Source organism: Melopsittacus undulatus, chromosome 9, assembly GCF_012275295.1.
Source record: "Melopsittacus undulatus isolate bMelUnd1 chromosome 9, bMelUnd1.mat.Z, whole genome shotgun sequence".
NCBI classification, from domain to species: Eukaryota; Metazoa; Chordata; class Aves; order Psittaciformes; family Psittaculidae; genus Melopsittacus; species Melopsittacus undulatus.
In genome coordinates, this window is record NC_047535.1 from 37,492,102 (window position 1) to 37,515,044 (window position 22,943).

General features: G+C 57.1%; 1 protein-coding gene across 1 annotated transcript in view; it reads right to left on the reverse strand.

The window, feature by feature from the left end:
- CACNA2D2 (calcium voltage-gated channel auxiliary subunit alpha2delta 2) overlaps positions 1-22,943 on the reverse strand; it is a 206,819-nt gene that overhangs the window by 8,466 nt on the left and 175,410 nt on the right. The window contains exons 6-22 of the mRNA XM_034066070.1: positions 16,481-16,619; positions 12,670-12,801; positions 12,362-12,419; positions 10,261-10,311; positions 10,009-10,108; positions 9,079-9,237; positions 8,479-8,586; positions 7,720-7,798; positions 7,488-7,537; positions 6,589-6,678; positions 6,439-6,507; positions 5,969-6,043; positions 5,435-5,509; positions 5,194-5,265; positions 4,815-4,886; positions 4,601-4,662; positions 2,894-2,970 (exon numbers count right to left, since the gene is read on the reverse strand). Coding sequence (XP_033921961.1) covers positions 2,894-2,970; positions 4,601-4,662; positions 4,815-4,886; positions 5,194-5,265; positions 5,435-5,509; positions 5,969-6,043; positions 6,439-6,507; positions 6,589-6,678; positions 7,488-7,537; positions 7,720-7,798; positions 8,479-8,586; positions 9,079-9,237; positions 10,009-10,108; positions 10,261-10,311; positions 12,362-12,419; positions 12,670-12,801; positions 16,481-16,619 — 1,468 coding nt within the window. The remainder of the gene's footprint in view (positions 1-2,893; positions 2,971-4,600; positions 4,663-4,814; positions 4,887-5,193; positions 5,266-5,434; positions 5,510-5,968; positions 6,044-6,438; positions 6,508-6,588; positions 6,679-7,487; positions 7,538-7,719; positions 7,799-8,478; positions 8,587-9,078; positions 9,238-10,008; positions 10,109-10,260; positions 10,312-12,361; positions 12,420-12,669; positions 12,802-16,480; positions 16,620-22,943) is intronic.

Genomic DNA, 22,943 nt, shown 5'->3' on the forward strand with positions numbered 1-22,943 from the left:
AGCCAAATCGGGACAGGTTTGCCCATCTCAGCTCGAATTGGAGGTGCGCGGATGCGTACGCGCGGCCGGTGGCCTGTACGCAGGGACACACAGACACACACACATATATATATGTGCGCACATGGAGATATATATATGCATGTTTGGGAGGGTGTGGGGCGTCTCTCTCTCGGGGGACGGGTGGTTGAGGGCAGGGAACCACATGCTGCGCTCCTGGCCGCAGGATCACAGAACACTCGGTTGTCGGGAGAAAGGAAAAGGAGTTTTCAGGCATCCACATGGCCAAAGGGGGCTCCTTGCTGAGGACAGTCCAACCAGAGGCTCCTGCCCAGCACCGGCAATGCGCTGCAGGGCTCTGCCGTGGCACCGTCCCTCCCCGGGGTGGTGGGACCCCAATGGGGACCGGGTCCATGCTCGCACACCAGCCTGGCACCTCGCTCTGTGTTAACGGGGGTGGCAGCGCAGCAGGGCTTGGGGTGCCTCTTGGGACCCCCCCGACATCGGGGTGGCAGATGCAGGGTTCAGCTCATGGGTTAGGGGGTGGGTGTGGGGGTGCTATGGGACAAGCCAGGGCATCGGCCCCTCCATGGGCACCGCCACCCCCAGCCCTCCCACTGGCCCCCGGTGCATGGCACGGCACAGCCAGAGGTTGGACTGTTGCTCTCCGAGGGCTGTAGGCAGGGGCTGGGTACAAGCCAATGAGAGGAAGAGGAAGAGGAGGAGGAGGGTACAAAACACTCGTACTTGGTCCATCAGCATTGCCATCACAGGGTCACCGGGATGAGGCAACTCAAAGCTGATGGAACAGGGCTGAGGGTGACACGTGGGACAAATCCGGCCCTGGGTCTCATGGCTGATCTCCTGCTCCACTGCATGGGGGGTTACCGGCCCTGACCTCAGTGGGACCTTGGGATAGAACTTAGCTGCTCCTGAGGGCACGGATGGTGCTGGGATGCTGTGGCTGCCAAGGGCTTCATGCCATGCTGGGGCAGCAGGGACAGCCACTGAGCAGCCATGGGGCAGGCAGTGTGAGACCCTGCCCCAGGCTCACCTTCCCCTGTGCAGTGGGTGGCATCACCCCAGGGCTCTCCCATCCCCACCAAGGGGTTGTGCTTGGGGGGCTTCCCCACAAATGCTTGTCCCAGAGGGTGAGGATGGCAGAGGACTGGGTCCCACCTTCCCTCCATCCCTGCCACCTTTGGGTGCCCACCCACAGCCCCCCGCTCCCTGCACAGCCCTATCCCTTCAGGTTGAGTTGTCTTGGGGAGGAAGAAGCAGAGGAGCTGGGACAGAGGTGAAGGAGCCAGAGGAGGCGAGCGGGGCGAGAGGAGCAAGAAGGTGGGGGAGAGGAAGAGCAGGGCATCAAACTAGCTACGGAAAACCTCGTGGATCGAAAACAGCATTTTCATACAAGATCAGCTCTTGAACGATACCAAACCGGGTTTGGGAGCGATGCGCAGGGAGGGAGTGGGGATCATCGTGACAAAGCTCTCATGGACAGAACAAGACATGTTGCTTTCAAATAAAGGGGGAACTGAAGGAGAGGAGGAGGAGGAGGAGGAGGAGGGAGGAAGGGCGAGTCGGTGGCGGTTTGCAGGTTCGGCGTGGCAAACGGGCAGGGAGATGGGCAAGCAGGGGGCTGGGAGGGACTGGACACGGGGCAGGGACGGGGTGGTGAAGGTGAGTGGTCTGAGACTGAAAATACTTGCCCTTCATTTTGATGTTTGGTACTGTGTGAATCCACCATAGAGAGAAAGCAAGAAAAACAACAAACAAAAAAACAACAAACAAAAAAAAAGGGGGTTGGGTGGAAAGGGGGAAGGGGCACAAACAATATTTTATTCAATCGCCGTTTGAATAAAAATATTGTGTATCATAATCATACCAAAAGGAAACCTCTTGCAAAGAACGACATGAAGAAAAGGAAAAGAGAAACCCAGTAACAGAAGGCAAAGAAAAGCCACGGTGAAATAAGAATTGAACACAAAATAAGTATGCAAAGATATAACTAGAGAAATATATATAAATATATTCAATACTCCAAAGGAAAATGAAAGTCAGTAGCAAACAGTTGCAACAGTCTTGGTATTGAGATGTCCTCACTGAGTCAGGGGCATGCATGGGGTGGGAGGGGAGGATGGGGGATCCCCCTCCCTGGGACAGGGACAGCCTGGCCTCGTCCCTGCAGGGACACGAGGCTCCTGCTGATGGATGGAGGGGCTGGGGCTGCAGTGGGGCTGGGGTCAAGCTGCCATCGAGGGCAAGAAACGGGGGAACCGGAGGGGAGAAGTGAAGGGTCCGGTTCTGCCACAGGGGAGAGGGTCCCTGGGAGCAGCAGGGACCTGTGGTGGGAAAAAGGCTTGGGGGTCAGGGAAAGAGAAAGAGAGAGAAAGGGGGGGCCAGGCTAACACACATGTACACAGACTAATTCCAAACGAAAATCGAAACCAACCGAAACCGAACTCATAAAAAGAAGAAGAAATGGCTTAAACCGAAACCAAAGAATCGTAATAAACCAAAGGAAACTCAAGAGATCCATGCAAACTTTCCCAGGCTCACAACTTAACTGGCTGCTACAGCATCATCCCTTGTCCCCGGGAGGCAAAGTGGCAGCAGTGCAGCCCCTGCCTGCGCCGGGCAGTGCCTGCCTGCATCCTGGGGCTCAGGTTTGGGGTGCAAAGCGTAAAGCCCAAACCCTGGTGCGCCCCAGGCAGGCAGCTCACTCCCCCTCTGTGCATCCACCTCTACTCAAGCCTGACTTCTCCTGTTTTGCCTCTCTCAGTGATCCCTATCTCCTTTTGCTTTGTGTTTCTGCACCCCCCGACAGCCATGGGCTGGTGTCGGGGTGAGCAGGAGTGCGAGAGGGCAGCAGGGAGAGCCAGGGGCTACTTACACTTCACTTGCAGGATCTGGTCGCTGAGGTTGGCCTGGATGTAGTAGGTGCTGTAGGGAGGCAGAACCAGCCCCAGGCTGCGGAGGGGGAGAGCAGACAGGCGGTGTAAGGCTTTACACATACCCTTGGCCAGCCCCTGCCTGGCACCCCTTGGCTGGTGGCAGGCAGCAGCCCCACTGGCCTCCTGCACAGTTCACTGCACCCAGTGCGGCCCTGGGGTACCCAGGGCTGTTTCTAGGATCATCCTGGGGCATCTGTGGTCATCCCCAGAGCATCCATGGTTATCCTGGTAGCACCCAGAGCTGTCCTCAAAGCACCCAGGCCATCCGCAAGCACCTAGGGTAATCCTGGGGCACCCAGGGTCACCCTTGGAGCATGCAGGGCCAGTCTGGTAGCACCCAGGGTCATCCCCAGCACACCTACTGCCATCCTGTGGTATCCAGTTTGTCTCCAGATCACCCAGAGTCATCCAGGGTTGTCCCCAGGGCACTCAGGGCCATCCCCACAGCAGGTAGGGCCATCCTGGGGGCACCCAGGGCTATCCCAGGGGCACTCCTGAGCACAGGAGGGGACAAGCCTGTCCGGGCAGGGCTTAGATGGACAGGAGGTACCCGCCTGAGAACCAAGTGCGATGCACATGGAAGAGGGACACAACATCCCTGCAGCGGAGGAAGGTGTGAAGAGACACAGCCCTTGAAAGAAGGAACAAAACCTTCCCAGAGAGAGACCAAAGACAATGATTACACAGGCACCGGCTACAGGCAAGCCATAAAAGAGAGGGATCCACCAGCCAGGAGTCTGAACCCATGGGACACTGCTGGAGGGAGCTGGGCTCCTGGGTGCCCACTGCAGTGGCCAGTGGCCTTTGGTAATAGTATCAGTGCCAAGTGCTGCCCAGGATAGGTGAGCACCAGTGGGTGAGGCCACATTCCTGACCCCCATCTGATGTCATGCCTGTACCTGAGCCACCAGGACTCAGTCCACCCCTCCAGCTAGTCCTGTCTGCGCCTGGCAGCATGGACTGAGCACCACAGCAAGCATGGCAGAGGTGGTGGTACCCCATAAAGCATGGCAGAAGTGGTAGCATCCCAAATGACAGGTAGCAAGAGGAGGGTGGTGAGTTTTTTCTGGTCGTTCCCTGTGTTGTTGTGTCTTGGGGAACCCCCTGGAACATCCCTACTATGGTGCAGAGCTGTGGGATCACACAGCCCCCAGAAGCACCTTCCACCCCACAGCCCAACCCACAGCACCAGCCACAGCTGTGTCACCCTGTGTCACTGTCCCCTCTTTGACAGTGCTGCTTGGTTCTATAGGGGTGCCACTGTGGGGGACAGGACTGGGGCTGTGACCCTTGCCAACCCCTCCTGAGCTGGGTGGCAGGAGGAGGAGGGTACCCTGGGTGGCAGGGGGACCACATGGCTCCTCACAGGATGAAGGCAACATGAGCTGGACAGCATGGACATGATGCCAGGGCCTTTTTTACACATCCACTGGTGCAATCTGGGTGATAAATGCAGGGAGGAGCTTTGCTGCCTGTGCTGCAGGGTGGGTGCATGTCACTGTCACCCATTGCACAGCAGGCAAAGATCTGCACAAGTCCAGTCCCCGTCCTGTGCACAAGTCCAGGCTGCACAGGACCACAGCGCTCAGCTGGTGTGGGTCTGGCTGATGCCAGGTGAGCACAGTTGTGCCATCAGTGCCACTCACCTGTAGTTGGTGCTTTTGATGGGGGCCCATGTGTAGGTCCTGAACACCTCATCGATGTATTGCTGTGGGTCAGAGGGAGCCAGTCAGGCCTCTATGGTGCCAGGACACTGCTGGTGCAGTGACAGGGAACCCCAGCTCCCAGCCTGGTGCTGCTGGGGCTGGTGCTCAGCACAGTGGTAGTTTTAATCATGACCTCCTTCCCCTGCAGCATTACCTCATCCAGAGACTTGATGAGGGTCTTGATGAACCTCTGCCCATCATTCCCATCAATCATGCTCCTTCGGATCTGGGGGACAACAGAGGGAGGAGGCAACTGAGGGTCACAGAGCCCGGCCATGTGCCTGCGGTGCCCACCCCCAGTGGGTTGGCACTGGGGATGCATGGGGTGCAGATGTGAGGGCGAGTAGCCTGGGGCCAGGGGTTCATCATGCTCACACCCCAGGGAGAGTGACCCAGCTCCCATCCCTGCCATGATCCCATAGAAGATGTGCCAGGGCCCATAGGATGAGGTGCTCCCCAGTCAGGCTGAGTGCCCTTTGCAACTGCAGATGGGGGCAGCATGTACCCCAAAAGCTGCCCCTGGGTCTGCCCACCTCCTCCTTGTTCTCATCCTCCAGCTCAGCATCCAGGAAGTCCAGCGTCACCGGCTCACGGAAATTGATGATCTGCAGGAAGAAAGAGCCAGGGAATGGCTCAGGGCTCCCACAGCCTCTGCTGAGTCCAGCCAAACTCATCACAATTCCCACAATTAGCTCCCAACGACCCCGGGAAGCTGCCTTATCCCACAGGACCCGGCTAACCCCATTGCTGCCATCCCAACTGTCCCCTCCTCACCTGGGGCTGCAGGTTGGGGTGCAGCAGGACGTAGCCGTTCAGGTCGATGGCGAAGACATAACCATTTGCCCCCAGCTGCAAGAGGACAGGAGGAGGGATGAGGCTGGCCAGGCAGCTCTGCACCATGCCATGCTGTGCCAGTGTGATCACCCTCACCTCTGCAGGCAGAGCTCACCCCATGCCACCCCAGGGGCTCAGCCTTTTCTATCCATCTATTTCTATTCTCGGCCAACAGCATCTCTCATCCTGGCTTTGGATTTTGCCTGCTGCCCCTTTCCCAAGCTGGTAAGGTTTATTGCCTGCTCACCCTGCAAGGGTTTTGGCTCTGCTCTGATTCCCAGAGCACCATCCAGCTATAATCCCTCTCTGCTTGCCCTAGTCCTTCAGTCATGGCTTCAGCACCCCGTTACCACCAGCACTGCTGGAAGTGCTATAGAGTGCTGTGGGTTGCAGCTCGGAGCTCCCTGCAGTGGGTTCCCACTCCAGGCATGGGCAGCACAGGGCAGGGATGGAGGGATAAGGGACCCCACGCACGTTGTATCGCGGTGTCAGCCTCTTGATGTCGTTGAGAGCCACATCGATCCCCATCACACCCAGGATGAGCTGGTTCTGGAAGGAAGTGCAGGGAGGGAGGCAGGTGGGAGCAGGGCTGTCACCTGCCACCACCACCACAGGGAGAGGGAAACTGGGACCTCTTCTCCCTCTGGGGATGTGTGTTGAGACCCAGACACTGCAGGGGCACAGGGTGGGATGCGCCAGCTTCCCAGAGCCCCCTGTGGGACACTGCATCCCCCAGCACTTGTAGCTGTCAGCTGGCCCCACTGAATGGGAGAGCTAACAGGATGGCAGTCACACTGGTACAACCCCAGGGAGGGGGTGCAGGGCAGGCACACCCTGGGGTGCCAGTGCCCCCCAGCCATGCAGCCAGCATCAGGACACACTCCCCACAAGCCTACACTGGGGGTCCCAGTGCAGCTAGGTTGGTGGCAGCCACAGTCTCCTACCTTCCTGTCACTGCTGTCCTCCGTCAGGTTGAACACCGGCAGTGTGCCTGTCACCACCAGGCCCAGCCCCTGCACAAGCACAGAAGGGTGTCCTATGGGGCTGGGAGACTGCAGGTCCCCACCTGCACCCCGGGGATGGTGGATCCTTACCAGGGCATCCTGGTAGACATTGGTCCACTGAACCTGCTTGGCTCGGTTCCCTGCCAGGACCATGGGTCTGCCCAGCACATCCAAGTACTCCTGCAAGAACACAGAATGGAGAAAGCACCATGTGGGACCCGACGTCTCCTTGCTCCAAGCTGGTGACAGCCCTGTTCCCAAGCACACCCCAGGATTATTAATGGGGTGCTTGGTGCTGGCCCTGGCTGCAGGCTGAGCTAGGGGAAGGGGCTTGGCATCCAACGGTGATGCTCCAATTGAAATCAAATGGTCTGTAGGGATGCAAAGAAGGTTCTGCTCACTATTGTCAGGGCATGGGCAGGGCAGGGGCTCCCCAGGAAGCATCAGCCAGAGCTCTCCCAGCACCCCTCCATCCTGGCCTTTTGGGATCTTCTCCTGAGGCAGGTTTCCCTTATCCTGGCTCTCCTTGCCAAGGCAGACCTCTGGGCAGGGGGCAGTCCCTGTGCCATGATGCCAGCCCTGCCTCGAGGGGCTGCCCTGCTCAGGTACCCTCACCACCTGCCTACCGTGTGCATCCGATATGGAAAAGGGGCAGGAGAGGGGCAGTGGGATGGGGTATGGGGCACACATGCTTAGCTCTGCTGAATGGGCTGCTGCTGGGGTGGCCCTGCCTGCTCCTGCTCCCGCTCTGCTGTGTGCTCATTAATGCCTCATGTCTCACAATTAGTCACTCAAAAGGCAGCAGGTCCCTGCGGAGCTGCAGAAGATGAATTACTTATGTCAATAGCACAGGGCCTGGCTGAGGGCTCAGCTCCCCAGCTCACTGCCATGCTCACTGCCAGCCTTAGGGCTGGGGCTGCCTGAGCACACCCCAAGGCAGGGCACCCCATCCACAGAGGGCAGTGCTGCCTGCCTGCACCGTGATGTACCTGCGTGTTGATGCGGATGGCACCGATGGAGGGGATTTCGAAGTAGTAACCTTGGAAAAGAAAGAGAAAGGCAGCTGGGGACGTGTCCGTCTGCCTGCCCAGCACCTGGCTGTCCTGCTGCCCTCCAGGCCTGCAGCAAGTGCCTTGCTGGCAGTGGCACACACCGGAGCACCGGTGCCAGCCCTCCAGCCCCTGCAGCCACCTGTGCCCGCTGGGTGCCAGCCCCGCTCACCTTTGTTGGCACAGGCCATCCACTGCAGTGGGGTCACGTCGTAGTTGTGCTGCCCAACTGAGAAGGTGAAGACCCGCACCTGCAGCAGAGCACATGGTGAGGGATGGCCGGGGGGTATCCAGGGTGTCCACACCAGCTGATGGCAACCTCCCTGGGTACAGTGTGGCACTGCCTGCCGTGGCCAACAGACTGCGATGCTCACAGTCAAGTGCAGGCAGGCAGGAGGGGTGGATGCTTGGCTGTGCTGGCAGCAGGGCAGCCCCTTTCCTCACCTGGCCATGGCCACTCCTATGCTGCAGCATCACTGTGATGGCCAAAGCCCCCTACCCCAGGGGTACTTGTGCTGGAGCATCACTGCACCCAGAGGGGTCTGTGCTCTCTGAGTGTATTGCATGGACCACATTTCCCCACCTCACAGGTGTCCAGGTCCTGGTGGGGACCCTCCTGCCGGTTTGTCTGCTCCCAGCTGGGACGTGCTTTCCCCAAGGACAGCACTTATGGAGCCCACCAGCCACATCCCCTCGCCAGCAGCCTGTGGCGTGCCTCATCCCATACCTCCCTCACGCCAAGGTGGGAGCTGGCTATAAACAGCACTGACATGCCAGCTGTCCCATTAGCAGGACAGCGGCAGAATAAGGCTGTCAGGGACAGAGGATGGGGATGAGACAAACAAGGTGGAAGCTGGCAATGGAGCTGGAGCAGTTGCCTCCCTCCCTGGTGAGCAGCCCCAGCCTGGCTCACAACCCCACAGCCCCTCACCGTCTTATTGGGCCAGTTGTACTTCTCAAAGACGTCCTGCACTCGGTCCTCACCACCGTCCGTGAACATCATGATCATCTTGTTGCAGTTGGCACGTGTGATGTTGGACTGTGGGGCAGAGAGATGGTGCCTGAGGCCGGACCCAGAGCGAGCTGTGCTGGGCTGGATGCAGCCAGGAGGGCTGGCCACAACCCATCTCTTTTCCTGGCCAGTTTCAGTGGGGTGAGGGGGGTCAGGGTGAATGGGCAGGAGGAGGGACGCTGTCTGCTTGGAAATGATGTTGTGATTATTGCTGCTCAGCACCTAATAGCACCATTCATCTTTATTTTGCCTCTGGCATGGTGTCTGGCTCCATCCCCCTCCACCCAGCCCTCATAGCTTTTAATAACACAGAGGGGCTGCGACTCCAGCAAACCTCACCTACAGCACATTGGGAAGTGGGATGTACCCCCCAGCATTGCAAAGGAGGACAAGGAGTCCTCTGGATGCCAAAGTCCCAGGTACAGGGGCAGCAGCCAGGTACTCAGAGCTCTCCCATGGCCCCCAGCACCCATGGGTACACTCTGCCCACCCTAGCCCACATTCTGGCCCCCATCTCACGTTCTGCAGCTGGTCGAAGGCGTACTCAAAACCAGCCTTGTAGTCGGTCGTGCCCTTGGCCACCATCCCCTGGACATCCTCCTTGAAGACCTTCTTGTTCCGGATGTTGGCCTGCACCAGGTGCTTGAAGCACGACACCGGCTTTGCCTTCTCATTGAACTGGGAGGCAAAAGGGGAGTAGGTTGCAGAAGGGACAGGGGCAGCCCCAGCAGGCAGAAACCACTTGCCACACAACTGCCTGAGCATCTCACATCCCATGTCCCAGGGATGGCTGATGTTGATGCTGAGATCAAACGCAGCACTGAGCTGCCCGGCACGTGTGCTAGCAGTGGGTGCTGGCAGTGGGCTCACCTGCACCCTTGGTTCTGCAGGGTGCCCCCCTGCCTTGTGCAAGCAGCCGTGCCGCAGTGTGCTGTGCCGTGCCGGCAGCAGGAGCAGGTGCTGTCTCCCGCTTATGGCTTCATTTGCTGGCAATAGGGCCCATTCATTAGGGGAGCAGTGATCCAGCTGACGGAGCCAGGCCAGACACGTTAATTAGCACCGTGCTTGTGGCCAGACAGGGGAGGGCAGCATGGGCCGGGTGCCCAGCGAGGCACAGACGCGGTGGCACAGCCGCTGTGCTGCCCGAGGTCAGGGGATGGTGGCATTGCCATGGGGGCAGTGATGTCAGTGGCTGCTTGGGATCACCCTGGGAGCGTTCCTGCCGAATGCCCTGCGATGGGAGCAGCTCTGGTTTGCCACCATGGACAGCCAAGCCCAGAGCAGCCATGGCCTTGCTTATGTGCAGGTGGGTGGTTAAATAGGAAAGAAATGGCATTTCTCTCTCTGCAGAGCTCCTGGTCAGGTGGGGCTGGGGGTAAAGGACTCTACTGTGGGGAGCTGGGAGCTGGTTGGGGGACACAGCTCTGCTGCCCACCCTGCAGCACTCACCGAGGCCACATTGACATAATCATCATCTGAGAGGGTGTCCAGCATCTCATAGACAGAGGTCTTCATCAGCTTGAGGGTGAGGCCGCTCACGCTGCCGCTCCTGGCAGGAGACAAGGGAGCTGGGGCTCAGCAGTGAGGGGGCATGGGGCTCCCCACCAGTGCTGTCCCGCACAGGGCCACCAGTGGGGCAGTGGCACCCTGGTGAACTGTGCCACCATCCTGGCCTGGCTCAGCCCCCACCCGTGTACTCACACATCCACAATGATGACCATGTCCTTCGGGGATGAGGCTCCTTGGATGTACCTGTGGGGTGCACAGGGGGGTCAGTAGGGTTGACTCATTCTGGGGGGGACCCCAACCCTGCTGGGAGCATCTCCAGAGCAAAGCCGTGCCAGGCACAGCCGTGCTGAGTGCCTGTGCACCAAGGCTGTGGTGACCCACAGTGAGGAGCAGGGACGAGGTGCCAGCGGGTGAGCAGAGGTGAGGATGCAGCACAGCACAGCACGGCACAATGCCAGCGCCCGCCGCTTGGTACCGTATCAGCCTAATGAGCTCTAAATGCTAAACTCTTCCATCATCGCAGGCCCTTTTCTGCGTGCTGATTATGCTGACACACACATCCATATTAAGATGCTATTTACCCCCCTGGTAGCTTCAAAGGCCAGGCTGATTAGGTTATTTTTAGCTACGAGGAGGAAAAATAATAATACTACGTAAATCCTCCCCCCGAAAACGATTAGGGAAGCCTCCCTCACCCCTCAAAGCACCTGGTCCTGCTCCCAGCCCTGCTGTGCCATCCTGCGTGGTGCTCAGCACCCATCCCAGCCATGGCCAGGCAAAGCCCAGCCTTCCCATCCCATCAAGCGGGGCCTGATCCTACCAAGTCCAAGGGAGCCACATTATTGGCTTGATCAGGATCAGGCCTGACACAACTTAATTAGTGTGTTATTAGTATCAATTACTCACCATTACTGGGGAGGACTGGGGAAGGGGCAGGCTCTGATTGCTAATCCCAGGACCTGATGTTCCCTAATTACAAGTGATTACCCAGGCGGGATGCTGGATGCTGGCACATGGGTCACTCTCAGTGTGGGTTCTGCATCTCCCCAAAGCTCCCCCATGCTGGGGTACAGGATGGGCAGGCAGGCTTCACACTGATGGGCTGGGGGTCTTGGGGCTGGGGCAGGGCTGCTGGCATAGCACAGAGCCCAACTAAGATGCTGCCCATAATGGGTTGTGGCAGCGCATCCATCTCCAGTGCCCTGTGCAGATGAGTACCCTGAGCTCCATGGGAGAAGGCTGTGGTTAATAGTGCCATTCATCAAAGGAGGGGAAGGCAGGCGAGCGGTGCTGGTGGCCCTGCTGGGCCTGGCAGCAGAGAGCAGAGCAGCAGTGTCCCCGTTGGACTCCAGCATGGGGACAGGAGAGGACCCCAAAGGCATGTCCTCAGGGTGTGCTGCCCCCCAGCATGCAGGGTGCTGCTCCTCCTCCATGGCTGGGTGGGCAAGAGGGTGATGGCCAGCCTGGCTAGTGGGCAGGGAGCCAGGCTAGCCAGGCTCAGTTGCCCACATATACATCACCAGCCCCCCCCCCCAAACAGCCTTCCAGTCCCCCCTCTGCCAGTAACCCACACAGAGGGCCCAGCGGAGAGCAGTTAATAATTAATGTGGAGCAATCAAAGACAATTAACCACAGGAGCAGGGCCATTCATTTTCCTGACAAGGAGACAGGCAGCTACCGGTGCAGGCAGGGGCCAGGCAATGGGTGATCCCCTGGGATATGGGGCACCCCGGGCAGGTGCTGGAGACCTGCACCTGCTTTCCCCTCCATGCCTGCACTTTTAGGCAGCCACTGCAGGCAGGATGAGGCCACAGCTTCCCCAGCCCCACGGGCAGCATGGTAACTACTGCTGCCAAGCCAGCACCTCTATCTGAGCTAAAGGGATTCAATCCTGCCTCACTCAGTGTGCAGCTAAATGGCTGCTTGCAGCTATCACTTAACCACAGCCTGTTGCTCTCTCTATCCTCCCGGCTTGTGGTTGCTTTCCCCTCTGGATAGGAATGCTGGCCAGAACCGAGCACCGGCAGCAGTAACTGTGGAGTAGGGGACAGGGTGAGGGGTAACTCTCCACACTTCATCTGCATCCAAGGATTTATCTCTCCAACCTGCTCTGCCTTCCTGGGAAGAGGGGAGGGAAGTTGGAGCCAAGAGCTGCAGCTCAGATGCCCCTGCCTGTGTTAGGGTGTCCATCTGCCAATGCCAGCCATGTGTGAAATGAAAAGGGGAGGGAGTTGGCTACTTCCAACCAGGAAGGGCCAGTGAACGGACCCTCCTCCCCCCTGCACCCCCTTACCAGGGCCTCCTGCGCACGTCATACAGGTCGATCTTATTGGGGGCTCTCCATGGGGTGGCTGTGGGGGGAAGGCAGGTGGTGAGCAAGGCACTGGGGACAGAGGGGATGGGACAGAGGGGATAAGGCAGAGGGATGCCCAGGGCTGAGGAAACAGCCGGCTCTGGCAGGGTGCTCACACCAATAGGTTTTGGCACAGGAGGGTTACATGTGCTGGGTGACCCCAGAGCCAGCACTGGGGGATGCTCACCTGCATCCCACAGTGAGAAGGGCTCAGGCTGCCCTTGGCCAGAGCCCCCATCAGCACTCACCGGGGTAGTAGCGGGTGACACCGGTGGCACTGCCGAACACCTGCCAGAGCAGGGAGGGATCCTCCTTTCTGTTCTGGATGAACACGTCCTCCAGTGCCTGCGTCCAGTTCAGCTCATTGAGGATGACTGTGGCTGTGGGAGACAGAGCCAGGGCAGGCGGATGAGTGTGGGGAGCAGCAGAGCTGGGGGTGATGGGGACGGTGGTGTCCCCATGGTGAGGGCAGGGAGGGAGAGGGAGAGTGTCCCCTCTGCCCATGGAGGAGCCCACAGGAGCTTTGCAGCCGCTCCCACACCCTCCTTTCCACCTTGCTCCCATAGAGCTCTACCATCATCCTGCTGTGGTGTCCCCAAATACCGGAGCCACCCTACAGGTACTCCCCTGTGCACTCACCATCCCTATCCCCATCCCCAGGCTCAGGGGCAGGGACAGCCGCTGCTGGGGACAGCCAGTTTGCCATCTCACCCCCTTCCCAGTGGGCTTCTCCCCCCACTGTGCCAGCCCCATTGCCTAGGGACAGTCACCAGCTGGGCAATCGAAGGGTTGTGTCCCTGCGGGGCTCTGCGGAGCCTCCCGGCCCCACTCTGCATTCCTGCTGCCTCCTGCACCTGACGCAGAAGCAATTAAGATGCCGGCAAACAGCGGTTTTAAATTATTCAGCTATTAAAGCAGAAGATAAGCTGCTGGCAGCCCCAGCCTGTGATTAATCAAGGGAGGCTGATGGAGCCGGGGGGGCTGCTGTGGCACGGCAGGTACAGTGGGAAGGCTGCCTTGGGACCCCAAACACTGTGGGTACTCTGAGCCCTGGGCAGGTGGGGGGGACCCCCATGGTGTCCATCAGCAGCCCATGCTGAGCTGCCTTGGGACTGTGGTGTGGAGGAGCCACCAGCACCCTGAGGGGACCCTCAGTGCAGTTTTGGGGTGCAAGAGCTCCCAGGAGCAGCCCCACTCCTTGGCACTGGGCAGAGCTGCAGGGGAGCTGGTGTGTTTGAGTACATACAGCTCTCTTCAGGCTTCCTCCCATACTTGTCCCTGCCATGCCACACCAGCCCCACCACGCTCCATCGGCACCTGCGCAAGCCTTCACCATGGTCCTGAGGTGCTGGTGAGACACTGGGAGGTTTCACCCAGGGTGAATCCTGGATCCCTCCATCCCAGCACCACTGCTGAAGAAGACTTCTGCCCTCGGGCAGCTTTGCCTTCAAACCACAATTTACTCTCTGTCTGTATCTCCCAGCTGTTTCCTAGCACCATGCCCACACTGAGCACTGATACCTGCACTTAGCATGGTTTCTTGCTTGGCTCAGCCACAGGATGTGGTTGTTCCCAAGAGAAGGGTCTGTGAGCAGGCTGCCAGGCTCCTACTGCCTGAGCAGCCCTGGACACTGCTGCCAGCCCAGCTGGGCACCACACTGGGCATTGACACATTCCCAACAGCCCCAGGACCTGCATCCCAGCCCTTGAGACTCACGAACCACGCCAGCCTTGTGCCAAATGCAGACCCTAAATCTAAACCTTCCCTGCCCATGAACACATCTGCAAGCACAAACACAGCCCCTGTATCATCCCTAAGCCAGAATGTAGTCCCTGTACCTTCCCTGACATAAATGTGGCTCCATATGAACCCCCTGAACAAATATAGCCCCTATACAATCCCTGCAAACAAGTGCATCTCCTGTACCACCCCTGCACATGAACACAGCATCCATAACCATCCCTGCTCATCCATGCAACCCCTATACCATCCTTGCATGAGAACACAGCCCCTCCACCATCCATGTGCACAAATGCAGTCCCTATACTATCCCTCACACAAACATAGCCCCTACCCTCTGCCCACATGCAGAATGATGAGCTCATCGGACAGGAGGCTCCTGTCCCCCTTGATCCAGGCTGGCGCTGGGAGCCCCCCCACTGACATCCCATCCCTGTCCCCATCTCGTCCCTGTCCCCATGCGGGTGAGCTCAGCCCCACCTCACCCGCGAGCGATGGCACATTTAATTACAAGCGGCACAGTAAATAAAACACATATAGGATGTAATCTGTGTGTGTAGTGAGGGGAGACGGCAGAGGGCGGCTCCGCAGGGCTTTAATTAGCGTGCCAGGCAGCGATAGCGGCTCTCTGCTCCTCGCCTGCAGCTCTGCAGGGACCGGCCACGCTTGCTGGTGTCCCCAGAGGCGAGGGCACATGGGTGGCCCTGTGCCTGCACCCCAAACCCACTGTCTGGGGTGCAGCGGCTGAGCTGAGCACCCTGCCCTGCACCTGGCTTTTTGGAGCCTCCTGGTGTGGTTGAGCATGGGGCCGATCCCTCAGCTGGGTCCCCACTGCCCTGTCCCCTCTCCAGCACCCCTTTCTGAGCAATTGTGAGTCCCTGAAGCACGTTCACCTCCACTTTGCTCTCATCCCACGGCCACGCATGGTGATGTACGTGGCGTGGCAGGGCATCAGCTGCGGTGTTGGCTGGCGAGCAGGGGTGAGGAGTAATGAACATCTCACCCCCCAGCCCACCCCAATCGCAGGATGTGCTTCATTAACTGCCTGGCCTGCACTGGATGCATAATAAAACTAATTGCAAATTTCTAATCCAGTGCTGCCACCGCGGTGGAATCATCACACCGGTGTGGCTGTGCCATGATGAGCCCGTGCACCAGGAAAGGGCTGCTCAGACAGGATGGAGGCACAGCTCCTGTCACCACTGTGACCACCTGGGAGCCCTCAGCAAGCCACTAAAACCGGGGGGTGGAGATGGAGGTGCCCTCGGCTGTGCAGGAGACAAAGGGTGTCCCCAGCAGCAGGGGCTGGGTGCAGGATGCAGCCCATGGGTGCTGGAGGATGCTCTGCGGCTGGGAACAGTCCCCAGCTCAGTGCAGAGCAGCCACTAGAGGGAAATGGAGACCGACTGTCACCGTGTGCCACGGCAGCAGGGAGAGGCAGGAGAGCCCTCTGGAAGCTCAGGGACTGTGTCACCTCGCAGTGGGGATGTAAAGCTGTCCATCTGTCCATCCATCCGCCTCCCTGCCTGCTCCTGACCCTGTCCCCCTTTCTGGAGCAGCCTCCAATAGCCACAGGGGCATGGCCCTGCGGTTGAGAGCCCCTGCACACTCCTGGAAGGAAGGGGCTCCCCTGGGGTGCCATGGCACTGTCCTGCTATCACCTCAGCCCCATGGCACTGTCCTGCTATCACCTCAGCCCCATGGCACTGTCCTGCTATCACCTAGGCTGCTTCCTGCAGGATTTCAGCTGCTTTTTCTCTCTTTTCCTGATCTTAGGCCCAAGCAGTCCAAAGCCAGTGAGGAAGCATCCCTGCTTCACTCTCTCCCACTGCCCATCCTGTCTCACTCCCTTCTCTGAGCAGGGAGTTGCTGCCTCTGTAATTGCTCCTGCACAGAGCTGCTCCATCCTTCTGATTGTCCGTCCTGATTGTCCTCAGCGCCTGCTCTGAACCTCCTTGAGCTTTGATGAGCTCTTCTACAGGGAAGATCACAGCCATGTGCATGCAGCCAAGCCTTACCATGTGCCATAATTACCATTTCTCCTTTGCTCTCCATCCCTTCCTAATAACCCCTAACCCCAATTTGCCTCTTCAGCCTGTGCCAAGCTCATGAGGGTCCCTGGGGAAGAACATGTCACCTCTGTCCTGACATGGTGACTCTGCCTCTTCTCAGTGCCTGCCTGCCCTGGCACCGAGAGCCAGCCAGGGCACCCCATGGTGATGGTCCCTGGGGCTGCAGCACCCCGAGCAGGAGCAGTGGAGGCTGAGCCTGGCCAGGGAGCGCAAAGAGTAGCAGGATGGGTGAGGAAGAACACTCACAGCCTTTGTAGATGTCCGTGGGGATCTGCACGGCAGCGTAGGAATAGTTAACCTTGGTCTTGAAGTTGGCATCATCAGTGAACTCCAGCTTCAAAGAGTTGGACTTCTCCCTCTCGATCTCTTCTCCATCGGGATCGTCCTAGGGAAGGAGCAGAGCACATGGGGTCACCCGTAAGTACCAGCCCTGGATGCACCCAGGGAGTGCTGCCACTCAAAGCGCATCCCCATTGCAGAGAATAGCAATGCTGCCTCTTCTGCTGTGTTTGTCCTGCACAGGGATCCGGAGGGCATGGAGGCAAGCATTCCTCTTGCCTCTCCAGCTTTGGTAGGCCGGCAGGTATTAAATCAAACACAAAAAACCCCAAACCAAAAAAAAGCCTTGAAAATCAATTAGCAGCAAAAGCAACTATCAAAGAACAAATTAAACCGGAGTGCAGCTTAGTGCTCTGTCAATAAGCAATGCAAACAATATTTAATTATGGTGGAGAGACAGCGAATTCCCCACTGCCACTTGCTGGAACACGCTCCCTCACCTTCCCAGCCCTGCTCCCCCTTCCTGGGGCCCTGCTACTAACATGGCACCAGTGGTAAAATCCCTCTGGAACCAGCCTGAGCTGGTGCAGGCAGAAGCTGGGTGGTTGCAGGCAGGGGCCAGGGATGGAGCCGAGGCACAGGGCCACATGGGGAATGGGAGAAAGGGAGTGGCCTCACTACAGAGCTGGGGAAATGGCCTCCACCATCCTGCTGGGAGCAAAGAAATCTGGGAGAAGGTGCTGGGTCCAAGCTGGTGCATCCCTGCACAAGCCCAGTGGCTGGGGAGGGCTGTTTGCAGGGGCTGTGAGATGCTCAGGGTAGGGAGCAGTGGGATACTGCCACATCTGCCATTTGTGCCCTGCTACTAGATCCCACTGGAGAGGGACAGAGCTACCTGTCCCATCCATGGGCAGGGACAGGCAGCACAGGGGCAAAGACAGGCCAAGCCCAAGCTGGGACATAGGATGGCTCTGGACACCTTCCCCTGGCACCCACTGTGGGAGCAAATAGGACAGGGCTGGATGGGGCTGAGCAGGAGGTCCGGCTGCTGAGCTGTCTGGCATGGGAATGAATTCACCCCACAAAGCAGCTCAGTGCCTCTCTCTTCTTGCCTCCCCCTGACTGAGACACCCATCCCGGAGCCTGTGTAAGGTGTCCAATTGTGGTAGCAGGGATCAGCCCACAGGAACAACAATGGATATGACTGGAAGCCCGAGCAGCTCCAGGCAGGGCTCACGTTGGGCCATGCCAGGGGCAGCACCCAGGCACCAATGGGGACATGGTCCCATCCTGCTGTCCTCAATGGCCCAGCATTAGCAGCTCTCCCACCGGCCAGGCTCCTCCTGACAAACTCTTAGGGACAAAACACCCGAATTTCTCCTGGGGAAGCCATATATTGACAGGAAAAGGACTTGGGAAATAAACTTTGAAGCTCGATTAACACCCATCCTGTTCTCCTCCCCATTGCCCCTTTGCAGACGGTGCACACATGCCACCTCTCCTGCATCAGCTCCAGCCAGCCACCCAGGCACTGACATTCCCCTGACATTGTGAGGGGTGGCCAAACCATTCGCCACAGCTCAGGAGAGTAACAGGATTGATATGCAAGGTTTGGGCTTTAATTCCAGCCGATGGATTGTGAGTGTAAACAGGCTGCCAAGCTGATCCCGGTGTGGGGGCTCCCCCTGCTCAGAAGGATGCTGAACTCAATTACAGCTGCAGTAGCCAAGCAGGAGGTGGGCAGGGACCGTCCCCACCTCCCCTGAGCCATGTCTTCAAGATAAAAAGCCAGATTATTCTCCCAATTTCAAGTAAATCCAGAGAAAAGGCACAAATCCCACTGCTGGATCCCTCTGCCCAGCTGTGGGTCATTGGCTATGGAGAGAGCAGATCTGGCCTGCTGTCAATGTGGGGCTCGGGTCTCAGCTGGAAAGTGGTTGCACACACACAACAGTTTGCCCCCCCTAAACTCTCTGAGCATCAGACAGTGATTTAGAGGTGCCTGCTGAAAACAGGCTTTAGAAGAATACAGCTGTGGCCCCGAGGGCACCTGCAGCACCAAGAGTTCTGCTTTGACACTAAACCCTTTTCCAAGTCCAGCAAAGTCCTGGTGACATGTCCCTGTCCCTCCCCATCCCAAATCAGCAGGGCACCCTGCCTGGGTCCAGCACACCCGCTGCCCCTGCCCTTCTGGCAGCTGGCAAAATCCAATCCTCCCTATTTCCTCCAGGCTGGCATGGTTATTCCCACTTCACCAGAGCTGGAGCCACTGTATATAATTACTGCTCCTCTGTTTATCATTATTCCGTTATATCACCCACTTCTGAGGGGCTAATTTGTATTCTGCCAGGTCTGGCGCTGTCTGGCTACTCTCATTCATGTAGCTGTAAAGAGGCATATGTATAGGTCTTGGAGACAAATATACAGCTATCTATACGTAGGACACTTCATGCATCACTGACATCTATATGGCAAACAGACTCGAGGAAAGAGCTGATGTTATCCAAGCTACGCTTATCCTTTATCCATAAATCTCCCAACCTCAACCGAGTTACTTCTGTTTAAGCCAGGCTGAATTTAGCCCCTGAAATGGGGTCATTTCCACCTGGATGAAGGCAGCAGAGCTGTCACCAGCCAGGGCAGGGATGGAGTATCTCTGTGCTATGCTGGAGCTACAAGGAGCTGCTTTGGGAGGGTTGAAGGAAGCAATTCTGCCTTAAATTTTGATCAGAGCAAAGGAGAAGATGATTCAGGTTCTCCTGGATTTACACTGGTTTAACACTGAGCATCTCAGGAGGCCCCCAGCCACATTCTGCAGCATTTCTCATCATTACATTTCCAAAGAACTTGGAAACATCTATTTATCTGTTACAGTATGTGCAGCGTAACACAAATAGATGCTACAGATTGAATATATTATGTGCTACACACCATTAGAAATGGACTCGATGGCAATCTATCAATATTATATGTATTTATGGCTTCAGTAAGAAGGCATCGCGTGCCGAAAGCTTTGCCACCTTCAGTGCTTTAGCAGCTGGGTTGACAGGCACAACATTTGCTCTTTAGTCTCCCAAAATGATGGACAGGGGGTGAAACCCCGAGATGCCTCAACACCCAGTAAGCAGCAGTGGCACCAAGCAACAGCCTTACTGGAGGCTGCCATGCTCCAGGCAAGCAGCTGCCCTCCCTCACATCCAGGCTGGTGCTGGTTAGGAGTGTCAGCCTGCCTCAGGCACGTGGACTATTAGGGGTCCCCAGGAGTGCTGGGGTTTGGAGGTGCAGATCGAGCCAGGGATGTGACCTGGAGCAGCAGTGATGCCTCGGCAGGATGCAGACACCCCTGTTCATTGCTCATCTCCATGGGAACAAGCCATCACAGCTAATGATGACTGCTTAAATGGCAGCACCGATGACAAATGCCCGGCTGATGTGGCCAGTGGTGCAGCAGGATGCTCTGGGATGCTGGCTGGGGTTTCATGGCTCTGGACAAGCCAGCAGCTGCAGCTCTCCCTTGCAGTGCTCCTCGTACCCCTGGCACCAGCATGGTGAGCCACCGCATCCCGACAGCATCCCTGCATCCCATGTCCTGTTCCCCCTACCTGATCTCGAATATATCTCACCCAGATCCTAGCACATCCTTTTAAATTTCCCAAGGGCACCCATCCATGCTAAGTCTAGAAAAGCCAGTGAAACATTCATATCGACACACTGTGATAACAACTAATAATGCATACAAATGCCAGCCCTCAGCACACGGCTGAGGAAGTCCAGGTCCATGCAAAAGGACTTTTCTCCTTCTTAAACACCTCAGCTTTTCCTGAAAGGCAGTGCTCTGCATTCTCCAGCCACATTCCTGCTTTTATAGCAGCCCAGGTTATAAATAACAATCAGCCTCTCCCGACAGCCTCCTCCCCGTCCCCCTTTGCTTGTTTTAATCCTTGCCAAAGGTACTGTTTAGAGATCTTTCTAGACCATTTATTTTTAAATTACCAGCCAGAGGAGAGGGGGGAGAGAAGAAAAAGGCAAAAGGCAAAAGAAAGAAACTTGTGGGGCTGATAGCTTATCGGGAGGAAATCCAAATGTCACGTCAGTTGAGAAAGTTAGGAGATTACATTTTCCAACACCCTTCATCTGCTGCTGACATTTAGGGGCTTTCTTTCCCCCTCCTCCCTCTCCTTGCTGCATGGACCATGTGGGGTGAGCAGCGAGAGAGCAGCCCCTGCCTTCAGCCCCATCCGATGCCTGCAGCCCCATCCAATGCCTGCAGCCCCATCCAATGCCTGCAGCCCCATCCAATGCCTGCAGCTCCATCCAATGCCTGCAGCCCCATCCAATGCCTGCAGCCCCAGCCCCTGCCTGCAGCTCCATCCAATGCCTGCAGCCCCATCCAATGTCTGCAGCCCCATCCAATGTATGCAGCCCCATCCAATGCCTGCAGCCGGGATCGATGCAGGCTCTTCCCTTCCTCCCCTGCACTGGAGGGTGCGGATGCTGGCACAGTGCCTCCCACCACCAGCCCCTCACTCTCATCCCTCCCTGGTGGGTGTGCAGGGCTGACCTTGGGGCAAGGATACCTTCATGGAGCTGTGCTGCCTTCCACCAGGAAACAAGTACAGCCTAAGGGAATTTGGCCTCAGCTGTGACTTAAGCACCATCCTCTGCCATGAACACAATGCTTAAGATGGAAAATCACTTTATTTCTGCGTTGTTCTGCCTGTAACAGCCATCTAAGGGTGTTCTAATCTGCTGATTAGAATGCTCCTCCCCAGATAAACCCCATGGCCCTCACTAGTGGGGAAAGGTGAAAACTCCACTTCTGTCAACATTTTGAGAGCCATGAAGACACTCAGGAAAATTTCCTGATATTTCCATTTGTTAAAAGCCACTTGGAAATCCAAAATCTGTTTGGGAAGATAGCGGAGTTGAGGTGCAAGCAAAATGAATAGGAAGCTCATTTCTTTCTCACTGTAGTTAAAGCCAGAGTAAGGCTTGTGAATAAGCCCCAGTTACGTTGAATAGGCATTGTCCATCAGAACTAACTCCATTTCAGCTAGATCCTGCTCAATTTAAATATCAAAATTGAAGCTACATAAAGAAAAGATGGAAAGAGCACTATTTAGTTCCATTCAGACCTTCTGGTATCATCTCCCTCCTTTTTTATTTCAGCATCACCTTCTTTTTTCTCCATTATTTTTGCTGGGATTACATTTGCTAGGATTTCACTGGCAAGCAGCAACAGCAATAGGGAAGTGCCCTCCCTGCCAAACCCACAAGCCTTGGCAATAGGACACCCCAAATTTTGCTGGATATTTCCCCATGGGAGGACTGGTGTGGTGGATGATGGGTGTGCAGGGCTGTTCCTCCCCAGTGACACATTACCTCTCTTGGAGGACCTGTGCGCAGGGAGCTGTGCTTTGTGGTCCTCAGGGACACGATGCCACACTGCAATGCAGGGGTTCTCCCCAGTGCCCCATAGCTCATGAGGTTGAGATGCCTCCTATTTCCTAATCCCGCCTGATGTGACCAGGGTGCTCTCCTCATCTGCAGAAATGGCTAATCCCAAAGCTGACAGCCAGAAGCTGCCACCTTGGATCACTGCTGCCGACACTGGCTGGGAGTGGGCAGGCAGAACTGGTCAAGGCAGGCAACACCAGGCACAGGGACCTCCAATTCCCCTGTGCCCAGCCCCATGGCAGTGATGGCAAAAGCCCTGCCCAGCATGATGGGACATCAGTCCTGCTCCTTGCACCCCTGGACAGGAGCTGCCCTGCTCCCTGGGCTGTCTTCTGCCTTGGCTACCAGACAGCTTTTCCTCCACTTCTGTCCAGAATCTGCTCTAATGCATTTTAAGCCCTTAAGTTCTGTCCTTCCTTGAGTGGCTGTGAAGAGCAGCATCCTCCCCTCCCTCTGGCAGCTTCTTCCACGCTGGGGAGGGACAGGAGACATCCCCTGCTTTGAATGAGTGGGACCATGAGCAAGGAGACCTGCTCAGGAGAGTAAGTTCCCCCCCTTCAGTCACAGCATTGAGCTCTCCATCCCACCTCCCAGACTCTCCATGGCTGGGTTTCCCTGCCAAGGAGTCCTCCTGCTGTCATCACCTGGGGACAATGCCACTGCCACCTTGTCAGTAACTCTGCTTTGAAGGCATCCATGATGCTATAGCTCCACTCTGAGGCATCACCTCCAAGGTGGAGTGAGAGAAGGGCTGCAGCTTGGCAGGCACAGAGAGCATCACTTGGACTAGTGGGACCTCATCAAGCCTATGTTCTCCCCTCCCTTCTGCCCAGGGCCTTCTGAAGCCTTGTGGGGTCACCCGAGTGTTATTTTCGGATGAGGCCATGCTGCTGCCAATGCCACGTGCTGCTGCTCCTCTTGCTGCGGTACAGACTCCTAATGGCACATCTGCTGCTGGCTCTGCCTCGGGGCA